This window comes from Anomaloglossus baeobatrachus, chromosome 12, assembly GCF_048569485.1.
Source record: "Anomaloglossus baeobatrachus isolate aAnoBae1 chromosome 12, aAnoBae1.hap1, whole genome shotgun sequence".
In the NCBI taxonomy this organism is placed as follows: Eukaryota; Metazoa; Chordata; class Amphibia; order Anura; family Aromobatidae; genus Anomaloglossus; species Anomaloglossus baeobatrachus.
Window position 1 is genome coordinate 36,364,605 of NC_134364.1, and position 12,205 is coordinate 36,376,809.

The following is a 12,205-nucleotide window of genomic DNA, read 5'->3' on the forward strand; positions in this document are numbered from 1 at the left end:
CACCTTCAGTTCGTAGCACTGCCTTTCGGCCTGGCGACAGCCCCACGGGTCTTCACCAAGGTCATGGCAACAGTAGTAGCAGTTCTGCACTCTCAGGGACACTCGGTGATCCCTTACTTAGACGATCTGCTTGTCAAGGCACCCTCTCAAGTGGCATGCCAACACAGCCTGAACATTGCTTTGGAGACTCTCCAGAGTTTCGGGTGGATCATCAATTTTCCAAAGTCAAATCTGACACCGGCCCAATCACTGACATATCTTGGCATGGAGTTTCATACTCTCAGCGATAGTGAAGCTTCCGCTGGACAAACAGCGTTCACTACAGACAGGGGTGCAATCTCTCCTTCAAGGCCAGTCACACCCCTTGAGGCGCCTCATGCACTTCCTAGGGAAGATGGTAGCAGCAATGGAGGCAGTTCCTTTTGCGCAGTTTCATCTGCGTCCACTTCAATGGGACATTCTCCGCAAATGGGACAGGAAGTCGACGTCCCTCGACAGGAACGTCTCCCTTTCTCAGGCAGCCAAAGCCTCCCTTCGGTGGTGGCTTCTTCCCACTTCATTGTCGAAGGGGAAATCCTTCCTACCCCCATCCTGGGCTGTGGTCACGCGGACGCGAGCCTGTCAGGGTGGGGAGCGGTCTTTTTCCACCACAGGGCTCAGGGTACTTGGACTCAGCCAGAGTCCTCCCTTCAGATCAATGTTCTGGAGATAAGGGCAGTGTATCTTGCCCTAAAGGCGTTCCAGCCGTGGCTGGAAGGCAAGCAGATCCGAATTCAGTCGGACAACTCCACACCGGTGGCATACATCAACCACCAAGGCGGAACACGCAGTCGGCAAGCCTTCCAGGAAGTCCGGCGGATTCTGCTATGGGTGGAAGCCACAGCCTCCACCATATCCGCAGTTCACATCCCGGGCGTAGAAAACTGGGAAGCAGACTTTCTCAGTCGCCAGGGCATGGACGCAGGGGAATGGTCCCTTCACCCGGACGTGTTTCAGGAGATCTGTTGCCGCTGGGGGATGCCGGACGTCGACCTAATGGCGTCCCGGCACAACAACAAGGTCCCGACATTCATGGCACGGTCTCAAGATCACAGAGCTCTGGCGGCAGACGCCTTAGTTCAGGATTGGTCGCAGTTTCAACTCCCTTATGTGTTTCCTCCTCTGGCACTGTTGCCCAGAGTGTTACGCAAGATCAGGTCCGACTGCCGCCGCGCCATCCTCGTCGCTCCAGACTGGCCGAGGAGGTCGTGGTACCCGGATCTGTGGCATCTCACGGTCGGCCAAACGTGGGCACTACCAGACCGACCAGACTTGCTGTCTCAAGGGCCGTTTTTCCATTTGAATTCTGCGGCCCTCAACCTGACACTGTGGCCATTGAGTCCTGGATCTTAGCGTCTTCAGGATTATCTCAAGAGGTCATTGCCACTATGGGACAGGTTAGGAAACCAACGTCCGCCAAGATCTAACACAGGACGTGGAAAATTTTCCTGTCATGATGCTCTGCTGTGGGTTTTTCTCCCTGGCCTTTGGCCTTGCCCACTTTTCTGTCCTTCCTTCAATCTGGACTGGAAAAGGGTTTGTCGCTCGGCTCCCTTAAGGGACAAGTCTCAGCGCTCTCTGTGTTTTTCCAGAAGCGCCTAGCCAGACTTCCACAGGTACGCACGTTCCTGCAGGGGGTTTGTCACATCGTTCCTCCTTACAAGCGGCCGTTAGAACCCTGGGATCTGAACAGGGTGCTGATGGTTCTTCAGAAACCACCATTCGAGCCAATGAGGGATATTTCTCTCTCACGCCTTTCGCAGAAAGTGGTTTTTCTAGTAGCAGTCACTTCACTTCGGAGAGTGTCTGAGCTAGCAGCGCTGTCATGCAAAACCCTTTCCTGGTGTTTCACCAGGACAAGGTGGTTCTGCGTCTGGTTCTGGAATTGCTCCCTAAGGTGGTATCCCCCTTTCATCTCAATCAGGATATCTCCTTACCTTCTTTTTGTCCTCATCCAGTTCACCAATGTGAAAAGGATTTGCACTTGTTAGATCTGGTGAGAGCACTCAGACTCTACATTTCTCGTACGGCGCCCCTGCGCCGCTCGGATGCATTCTTTGTCCTTGTCGCTGGCCAGCGTAAAGGGTCACAGGCTTCCAACTCAACCCTGGCTCGGTGGATCAAGGAGCCAATTATCGAAGCTTACCATTCGGCTGGGCTTCCGGTTCCCTCAGGGCTGAAGGCCCATTCTACCAGAGCCGTGGGCGCGTCCTGGGCTTTGAGGCACCAGGCTACGGCTCAGCAGGTGTGTCAGGCGGCTACCTGGTCAAGCCTGTACACTTTCACGAAGCACTATCAGGTGCATACCTATGCTTCGGCGGATGCCAGCCTAGGTAGACGAGTCCTTCAGGCGGCGGTTGCCCACCTGTAGGAAGAGGCCGTTTTACGGCTCTTACGAGGTATTATTTTACCCACCCAGGGACTGCTTTTGGACGTCCCAATTGTCTGGGTCTCCCAATAGAGCGACAAAGAAGAAGGGAATTTTGTTTACTTACCGTAAATTCCTTTTCTTCTAGCTCTAATTGGGAGACCCAGCACCCGCCCCTGTTTTTTGTGTACACATGTTGTTCATGTTGAATGGTTTCAGTTCTCCGATATTCCTTCGGATTGAAGTTACTTTAAACCAGTTTATAATTCTTTTTCCTCCTTCTTGCTTTTGCACCAAAACTGAGGAGCCCGTGGGAGCACAGGGGGTGTATAGGCAGAAGGGGAGGGGCTTAACACTTTTGAGTGTAATACTTTGTGCGGCCTCCGGAGGCATAGCCTATACACCCAATTGTCTGGGTCTCCCAATTAGAGCTAGAAGAAAAGGAATTTACGGTAAGTAAACAAAATTCCCTTCTTTCAGTTGTTTCACACTTTAAGTATTTCATTCCACATGTGTTAATTCATAGTTTTGATGCCTTCACTGTGAATCTACAATTTTCAGAGTCCTGAAAATAAAGAAAACTCTTTGAATGAGAAGGTGTGTCCAAACTTTTGGTCTGTAGTATATATACATGTATGTATGTATGTATGTATGTATGTATGTATGTATGTATGTATGTATGTATGTGTATATATATATATATATATATATATATATATATATATATATATATATATATATATATATATATATATATATATATATATATATATATATATATATATATATATATATATATATATATATATATATGCAGAATAAAAGCATAACCCCCACCTCCCCCCACTCCCACTTGCCTCTTACCAGTTTTTTACACTTGTCAATTTTTTCTCTTTCCTGGTTGGTAAGAAACTTTCCCATCTTCTTTTCCCACTGTAGAACCCATTCATAAATCACCACAAAATGTCCTGACGTCATTTCTAAGCCATTATAAATGGATTTGCCCAGTTGCTCGTCTTTTCCTGTATGTGATGTACAGGGGAAATACATAAGTATACGACAGATAACACCACTTCTTCCATTTACCGTAAGTACGAAAAAGACGAATTTGATGCTCCACTGTAACTCACCAACGCACTTTCCCCTGTGTACCACTAGTTGACCGTTGCAACCAATGTCAAACGTCATCACTTCGTAATTTGATGCACTGTCGTCACTGGACACAGAATACTGCCGGTCACGTCTTTGTAAGAAAAAAAGAAGGTGGGGGGAACCAGAAATCATAACCTTACAATATTACATTGGGCTACATGTATACAATACTCAAATAGGCAAAACTTTGAAAGGGCTTTACCTAAAAAAGTAGACAACTCTACACCTGCGCCTTCACCAATACTTGGTTCTATTTTGTGCGCTTTCCGTAAATAATCGCAACGCTGTTCTTGGCCTGTTCCTCCTCATCTCGTTTTTTTCCTAACTCTGCTTCACTTAAATATTTCTATTTAATTTTGTCTCAATATATAGTATCATTTTAAAAAAGTTTGGGTAGGAGGTCTTCGTTTCGTGGGCAATGACTGATCCTGACAGAGTTGTATCAATAGTCTTTGGATCATGTAATGCTGTAATAATTACCTTACTACCAAATGAATTAACTTTTTTGCAGAAGCAGTGGCAGCTATCTAACCTGCATCCTAAAAAGTAAAAATAAAAAAATGCCAAAAGAAGGGAATTTTGTTACTTACCGTAAATTCCTTTTCTTCTAGCTCCTATTGGGAGACCCAGACGATTGGGTGTATAGCTACTGCCTCCGGAGGCCACACAAAGCATTACACTAAAAAGTGTAAGGCCCCTCCCCTTCTGGCTATACACCCCCAGTGGGATCACTGGCTCACCAGTTTTAGTGCAAAAGCAAGAAGGAGGAAAGCCAATAACTGGTTTAAACAAATTCACTCCGAGTAACATCGGAGAACTGAAAAACCGTTCAACATGAACAACATGTGTACCCGAAAAAACCCAAAAATCCCGAAGGACAACAGGGCGGGTGCTGGGTCTCCCAATAGGAGCTAGAAGAAAAGGAATTTACGGTAAGTAACAAAATTCCCTTCTTCTTCGGCGCTCCATTGGGAGACCCAGACGATTGGGACGTCCAAAAGCTGTCCCTGGGTGGGTAAAGAATACCTCATGATAGAGCTGCAAGACAGCCCTCCCCTATAGGGAGGCAACTGCCGCCTGCAGGACTCTTCTACCTAGGCTGGCGTCCGCCGAAGCATAGGTATGCACCTGATAATGTTTGGTGAAAGTGTGCAGACTCGACCAGGTAGCTGCCTGGCACACCTGTTGAGCCGTAGCCTGGTGTCGCAATGCCCAGGACGCACCCACGGCTCTGGTAGAATGGGCCTTCAGCCCTGATGGAACCGGAAGCCCAGCAGAACGGTAGGCTTCAAGAATTGGTTCTTTGATCCATCGAGCCAGGGTGGCCTTAGAAGCCTGCGACCCTTTGCGCTTACCAGCGACAAGGACAAAGAGTGCATCCGAACGGCGCAAGGGCGCCGTGCGGGAAATGTAGATTCTGAGTGCTCTCACCAGATCTAACAAATGTAAATCCTTCTCATACCGATGAACTGCATGAGGACAAAATGAAGGCAAAGAGATATCCTGATTAAGATGAAAAGAGGATACCACCTTCGGGAGAAACTCCTGAATGGGGCGCAGCACTACCTTGTTCCTGGTGGAAGACCAGGAAGGGAGCCTTGGATGACAGCGCTGCCAGCTCAGACACTCTCCGAAGAGATGTGATCGCTACCAGAAAAGCCACTTTCTGTAGTCTAGAAAGTGAAACCTCCCTCAGAGGCTCGAAGGGCGGCTCCTGGAGGGCAACTAGTACCCTGTTCAGATCCCCTGGATCTAACGGCCGCTTGTACGGGGGTACGATATGGCAAACCCCCTGTAGGAACGTGCGCATCTTAGGAAGGCGTGCTAAACGCCTCTGAAAAAATACGGATAGCGCCGAGACCTGACCTTTAAGGGAGCCAAGCGACAAACCTTTTTCTAACCCAGATTGCAGGAAAGATAAAAAGGTAGGCAATGCAAATGGCCAGGGAGACACTCCCTGAGCAGAGCACCAGGATAAGAATATCCTCCACGTTCTGTGGTAGATTTTAGCGGACGTGGGCTTCCTAGCCTGTCTCATGGTGGCAACGACCCCTTGGGATAATCCTGAAGACGCTAGGATCCAGGACTCAATGGCCATACAGTCAGGTTCAGGGCCGCAGAATTCCGATGGAAAAACGGCCCTTGGGACAGTAAGTCTGGTCGGTCTGGTAGTGCCCACGGTTGGTCGACCGTGAGATGCCACAGATCCGGATACCACGCCCTCCTCGGCCAGTCTAGGGCGACGAGTATGACGCGGCTGCAATCGGATCTGAACTTGCGTAGCACTCTGCAAGAGTGCCAGAGGTGGAAACACATAAGGGAGCCGGAACTGCGACCAATCTTGCACTAGGGCGTCTGCCGCCAGAGCTCTTTGATCGCGAGACCGTGCCATGAAGGTTGGGACCTTGTTGTTGTGCCGGGACGCCATTAGGTCGACGTCCGGCCTTCCCCATCGGCGACAGATTTCCTGAAACACGTCCGGGTGAAGGGACCATTCCCCTGCGTCCATGCCCTGGCGACTGAGGAAGCCTGCTTCCCAATTTTCTACGCCGGGGATGTGAACTGCGGATATGGTGGAGGCCGAGGCTTCCACCCACATCAGAATCCGCCGGACTTCCTGGAAGGCTTGCAGACTGCGTGTCCCCCCTTGGTGGTTGATGTATGCCACCGCTGTGGAGTTGTCCGACTGAATTCGGATCTGCCTTCCTTCCAGCCACTGCTGGAAGGCTAGTAGGGCAAGATACACTGCTCTGATTTCCAGAACATTGATCTGAAGGGTGGACTCCTGCTGAGTCCACGTACCCTGAGCCCTGTGGTGGAGAAAAACTGCTCCCCACCCTGACAGACTCGCGTCTGTCGTGACCACCGCCCAAGACGGTGGTAGGAAGGATCTTCCCTGTGATAATGAGGTGGGAAGAAGCCACCATTGCAGAGAGTCCTTGGCCGTCTGTGAAAGGGATACTTTCCTGTTCAGGGATGTTGACTTCCCGTCCCATTGGCGGAGAATGTCCCATTGAAGTGGACGCAGATGAAACTGCGTAAACGGAACCGCCTCCATTGCCGCCACCATCTTCCCGAGGAAGTGCATGAGGCGTCTTAAGGAGTGCGACTGACCTTGAAGGAGAGTCTGCACCCCAGTCTGTAGTGACCGCTGCTTGTCCAGCGGAAGCTTCACTAGCGCTGAGAGGGTATGAAACTCCATGCCAAGATACGTTAGTGATTGGGTCGGTGACAGGTTTGACTTTGAGAAGTTGATGATCCACCCGAACGTCTGGAGAGTCTCCAGCGCAACATTCAGGCTGAGTTGGCATGCCTCCTGAGAGGGTGCCTTGCCAAGTAGATCGTCCAAGTAAGGGATCACAGAGTGTCCCTGTGAGTGCAAGACTGCTACCCCTGCCGCCATGACCTTGGTGAACACCCGTGGGGCTGTCGCCAGACCGAATGGCAGAGCTACGAACTGAAGATGGGCTCTGTAGCAATCGGCACGTGGAGATAAGCATCTTTGATGTCTATTGATGCTAGGAAATTTCCTTGAGACATTGAGGCAATGACGGAGCGGAGGGTTTCATCCGGAACCGCCTGGCCTCCACGTGCTTGTTGAGCAGTTTTAGGTCCAGAACGGAACGGAAAGAGCCATCCTTTTTTGGCACCACAACCAGATTGGAGGAAAACCGTGTCTTGTTCCTGAAGAGGAACAGGGATTACCACTCCTTCTGCCTGCAGAAGAGCATCGGCTCGGTGGGGAGGTGGGGACGGTCTGAAGAATCGAGTCGGAGGACGAGAACAGAACTCTGCCCTGTGCACGTGGGCACAATGTCCCTCACCCACCGGACTGTGACCTGTGGCAGCTAAATGTCGTTAAAGGCGAGCGAGTCTGCCATCAACCGCGGATGCGGAGAGATGAGAGAGCTGAGAGTCATGAGGAGACCGCCTTGGTAGCGGTTCCTCCGTCTGCCTTCCTTGGGCGTGATTGAGCCCGGCCGGAAGCTGAGCCCCTCTGAGGCTTTTCAGCCCTTTTGGACGAGGACAATTGGGACCTGCCCGAGTTTGGGAAGGACCGAAACCTCGACTGTCCTTCCAGGACTGCGTTAATAGGGTAAGTCGCAATGCAGACATTGCGAGGTTACGGACGCCCCTGCGGCACAGATGTACATATGCTCAAGACCAGCTGCGCAAGAACAGCTGAAGCTTAGGGTGCCCCTACGGCTGTGAATGCCGGAGCAACCGACACGCCGATAGCCTCATAGACAGATTTCAACCAGAGTCCATCTGTCAGTCAATGGCATCTTTAAGTGAAGTCCCATCTCCACTGCAACTATGGCTCTAGCCGCAAACCTGGAGATTGGAGAATCCACCTTTGGACCCTGGGTCCAGCGCTTGACCACGTCAGGGGGAAAGGGATAACGTGTATCCGTAATACGTTTGGAGAAAACGCTTATCTGGTAAGCGTGGTGTTCCTGGACTGCTTCTCTGAAGTCAGCGTGGCCAGAAAAATACTCAATATACGTTTGAGCTACTGAAATGGGACTTCTCCTGCTGTGAAGCTGACTCCTCCGCTGGGGGAGCTGAGGGAGAAAGATCCAACATTCCATATGAGGATGGCCAGGGAGCACTGATCCAGATTGCCCATGGCCTGTCCGGACTGCAAGTCTCTATCCCTTTAGTCTGGGTCTCCCAGAGCCTGCTGCCTTTCCCCAGCCAGACCGCATGTGTAATGGCTGCCGGCGTCCTTGTGGAGAGGGGGGGCGGGCCCTGGGCGTATACAGACGAAGAGCGGGAAGCCTGCTTCCCACTGTGCCTAGTGAGAGGGCTGGAGCATGTAAATAAAGCTCCAGCCCTCGGCGCTGCCAATTGAGCAGCGTCTCTCCCCTACCCTGATTGACAGGGTGGGGGCGGGAACGAAGCGGCGCTAGGCCGCAGAAGCCGGGGGCTAAAGTTAGAAGCGCCGCCGCCGTAAAAGCGCGGTCGGCGCAAAGTCCCCGGCGCACCACAAGTCGCAGCTGCGCCGCCGCTCCAGGAGCGGTCGGCGCAGTAGTTTCCAACATGTAATGTCACTCAGCAAAGCTGCAGTGACCTAACCCCAGCGCACAGCGCTACTGTCCCCGGCGCACTATAACGCTCAGCAAGCCTTGAGAGTGTCCGTGCCTGCCGGGGACACAGAGTACCTGAAAGTTGCAGGGCCTTGTCCCTGAACGGCACTCCCGCTCCAAATCCAGCAGGTTCTCTGGGTCTGTGGATGGAGCCCGGCCCCAGGGCTTGGGGGCCGGCAAGATCCCACTTCCACAGAGCCCTCCAGGGGATGTGGAAGGAAAACAGCATGTGGGCTCCAGCCTCTGTACCAGCAATAGGTACCTCAACCTTACAAGCACCACCGCGGGTGAGAAGGGAGCATGCTGGGGGCCCTATATGGGCCCTCTTTTCTTCCATCCGATATAGCCAGCAGCTACTGCTGACTACAAACCGTGGAGCTATGCGTGGATGTCTGACCTCCTTCGCACAAAGCAGAAAACTGGTGAGCCAGTGATCCCACTGGGGGTGTATAGCCAGAAGGGGAGGGGCCTTACACTTTTTAGTGTAATGCTTTGTGTGGCCTCCGGAGGCAGTAGCTATACACCCAATCGTCTGGGTCTCCCAATGGAGCGCCGAAGAAAACAGCCACACTACTCTGTGACTTCACTATCGCCCTCCCGTCCACCGTATTCAGTGTGGACTCTAAATCTACACGTCAGCCATACAGTCTTGTGTTGTTATAATGGTCACTTTTGTGGAACAAACTAAATGATAAAAACTCCCATCTTCATTGACAGATTATTTCCCTCAATTTCACCCTTGGACATCTAATATATAAAGCTCAGAGTGTGTGTGTGTGTATGTGTGTATGTGTGCGTGTGTGCGTGTGTGCGTGTGTGCGTGTGTGCGTGTGTGCGTGTGTGCGTGTGTGCGTGTGTGCGTGTGTGCGTGTGTGCGTGTGTGCGTGTGTGCGTGTGTGTCCGCGTGTCTGCTAAAGGTATCCGCACCGTCACATTTACAATCACAAAATTTTGCAAAGACTCCTCATGTGACTCAGGAAACATCATAGACTATATTTTGACGGGAAAATTTAACCCCCCGCTTTACAGTTAATCTCCAAAATCCTGCTTCCATTAAACTGAATGGAGGTGGGAGGTATAGGCTATTAATAGCAACTGTCAGTGGTTGCTATAGGAACAAAATAAACTGTTAGTATAAGAAGCTTATGTGTGAGGTAATAAGACGTCGGTGGGGAACGAGACAGACCGGGGGAACGAGACAGACCGGGGGAACGAGACAGACCGGGGGAACGAGACAGACCGGGGGAACGAGACAGACCGGGGGAACGAGACAGACCGGGGGAACGAGACAGACCGGGGGAACGAGACAGACCGGGGGAACGAGACAGACCGGGGGAACGAGACAGACCGGGGGAACGAGACAGACCGGGGGAACGAGACAGACCGGGGGAACGAGACAGACCGGGGGAACGAGACAGACCGGGGGAACGAGACAGACAGACACACATATAGAAACAGACACAGAGACAGAGACAGAGAGACAGTTACTATCCCGGACAACGCCCGTGTACTACAGCTAGTATTTGATAAAATTAAAATCTTTTCCCACCCCCATAGTCTTATCTGGGCAAATCACACTTCTGCAAACTCTCACGCTTACACAGGCTACCGCTTTTTATATTAGACTAGTTTCAGCTAAATTTTATTCAATAAATTGTTGTTCTTTTAAAAAATTGTAAATCCGTAAAAAAAGAAAAAAAAAAAATTACTTTGATCGGCCAATAGAGGTAGTACGAGTCCTGTTGCTTCCTCCGTGGTCAGTAGGCCCTCCATTTGCTGGTGGGGTCTTAGGCCCTGAATTATTAATAGTTTTGGCTGAATTTTCCTGGCAGGTTAGATTGGCACTTTCAAGTCGTTCCTGCAACAATAGAAAACAATGAAATTAAAGGCGTTTTCGGGGCTTAGACTATTGATGCTCTACCTCTGGGATTGTGGTCCTACACCTGGCTCCCCCCACCCCCATCAATTATTATATACCAGAGATGGCCAATGTGTACTGTGTAGCTCAGTTATTATTCACCTCAATAGCAGAAAACAACTATTAAGTTGTGGTGTTGGGTGTCAAACCACCACCGATCTGATACGGATGACTTAAGCTAACCATAGTGTAATGCTTGCCACCAGAAATGGTAAAGCGACGAGCTGTACTGCACCCACTGGACTACTGGGGGACCCCAGGCTTACCCTATAGTGGGAGGAACTTGACTAAGTGCCCACCGCGAAGGCGGACGCCAGCTGCTACTCCCAGGGCAGAGACTGGGACTGTGGTAGCTGACCCCCAGGGCAGGGACGGACCCAGGTACAGGCAGGCTGAGTCTCTAGTGTAGACAGGGACCACCAGGATAACTGAGGCAGACAGCACGGCCAGGACAGACAGGCAGGCAGAGTCACTAGCAAGGCAGGAACTACCGGAGTGGCTGAGGCAGATGGCACGGCAAGGATGGACAGGCAGAGTCACTAGTGCCAATAGTGCAGGACGGACTGGATAAAGACAGGACATGACGGACTGGAACCAGGTGCCAACAGGGCAGCACAGGCTAGGACCTGGCATAGGCAGGACAGGACAGGCTGGAACCAGATACACATAGGACAGGACGGACTGGAACCAGGTGCCAACAGGGAAGAACAGGCTGGGACCAAGTACTGGCAGGACAGGCTAGATCCAGGTACAGGCAGGACAGGCTAGGACCAGGTACAGGCAGAACAGGCTAGGACCAGGTACAGGCAGAACAAGACGGACTGGAACCAGGAGCCAACAGGGCAGGATGGGCTAGGACCAGGTACAGGCAGGATGGGACGGACAAGGGGACCTGACAACTAGCTGGCTAGGGGACAAACCACTAAGTAAACAAGAGTGTTGATCAGGCACCTCCCCTATTGGGGGAGTGCCTTACTCAGTGCCTCTCAGTGATAGTAAAAACAAACTGTGGATATAAAAAGCGCATATAGGGTCTTACCAGGATAACAACAGTAAGGATTCATGAAAACCACTCACCTGGGATGGTTGTGTGACACACAACCAGTATTAAAGCATGTATCAGCTGCTGCAGACTCCACGTGCCAAAGGCGGAAGCAAGAATAAAACAAGGATAAAAAGTGGAAATACGTCCGCGCTGCTGTGCCAATGAAGAGTTAATTCCAAATAGGAGCAATGCAGAGTGGTTTATTCTACGCGTTTTGGAGATAACCCCTTTCCATCTGGAACTCCATCAAAAATGGTAAAACAGATAATGGCGCAGTTTGGTTTGATTTTTTTTCTATATAACTACACCATTATCTCTGTTTTACCATTTTTGGTGTATTTCCTGATGGAGAGGGGTTATCTCCGAAACGCGTAGAATAAACCACCCTGCATTGCTCTTATGTGGAATTAACTCTTTATTGGCACAGCAGCGCGGACATTTTTCCACTTTTTATCCTTGTTTTTTTCTCCTCTCAGTGGTAAGCTGAGAGGCACTTCCAGGGAATGACACGCTGGCCCTTTAAGAAGACAATGCTGCACATGCACGCCCTAGGAGCACTCCCGGGGGCCCTGAGTCGCGTGCACAGGCCCCAG

The 12,205-nt window shown here is 51.0% G+C and overlaps 1 protein-coding gene across 1 annotated transcript in view; it reads right to left on the bottom strand.

Moving 5' to 3' along the window:
• The window catches only part of EIF2AK4 (eukaryotic translation initiation factor 2 alpha kinase 4), a 231,835-nt gene that overhangs the window by 200,837 nt on the left and 18,793 nt on the right, over nucleotides 1-12,205 (bottom strand). The window contains exons 6-8 of the mRNA XM_075330727.1: nucleotides 10,359-10,507; nucleotides 3,538-3,650; nucleotides 3,272-3,429 (exon numbers count right to left, since the gene is read on the bottom strand). Of these exons, the coding sequence (XP_075186842.1) occupies nucleotides 3,272-3,429; nucleotides 3,538-3,650; nucleotides 10,359-10,507 (420 nt within the window). The remainder of the gene's footprint in view (nucleotides 1-3,271; nucleotides 3,430-3,537; nucleotides 3,651-10,358; nucleotides 10,508-12,205) is intronic.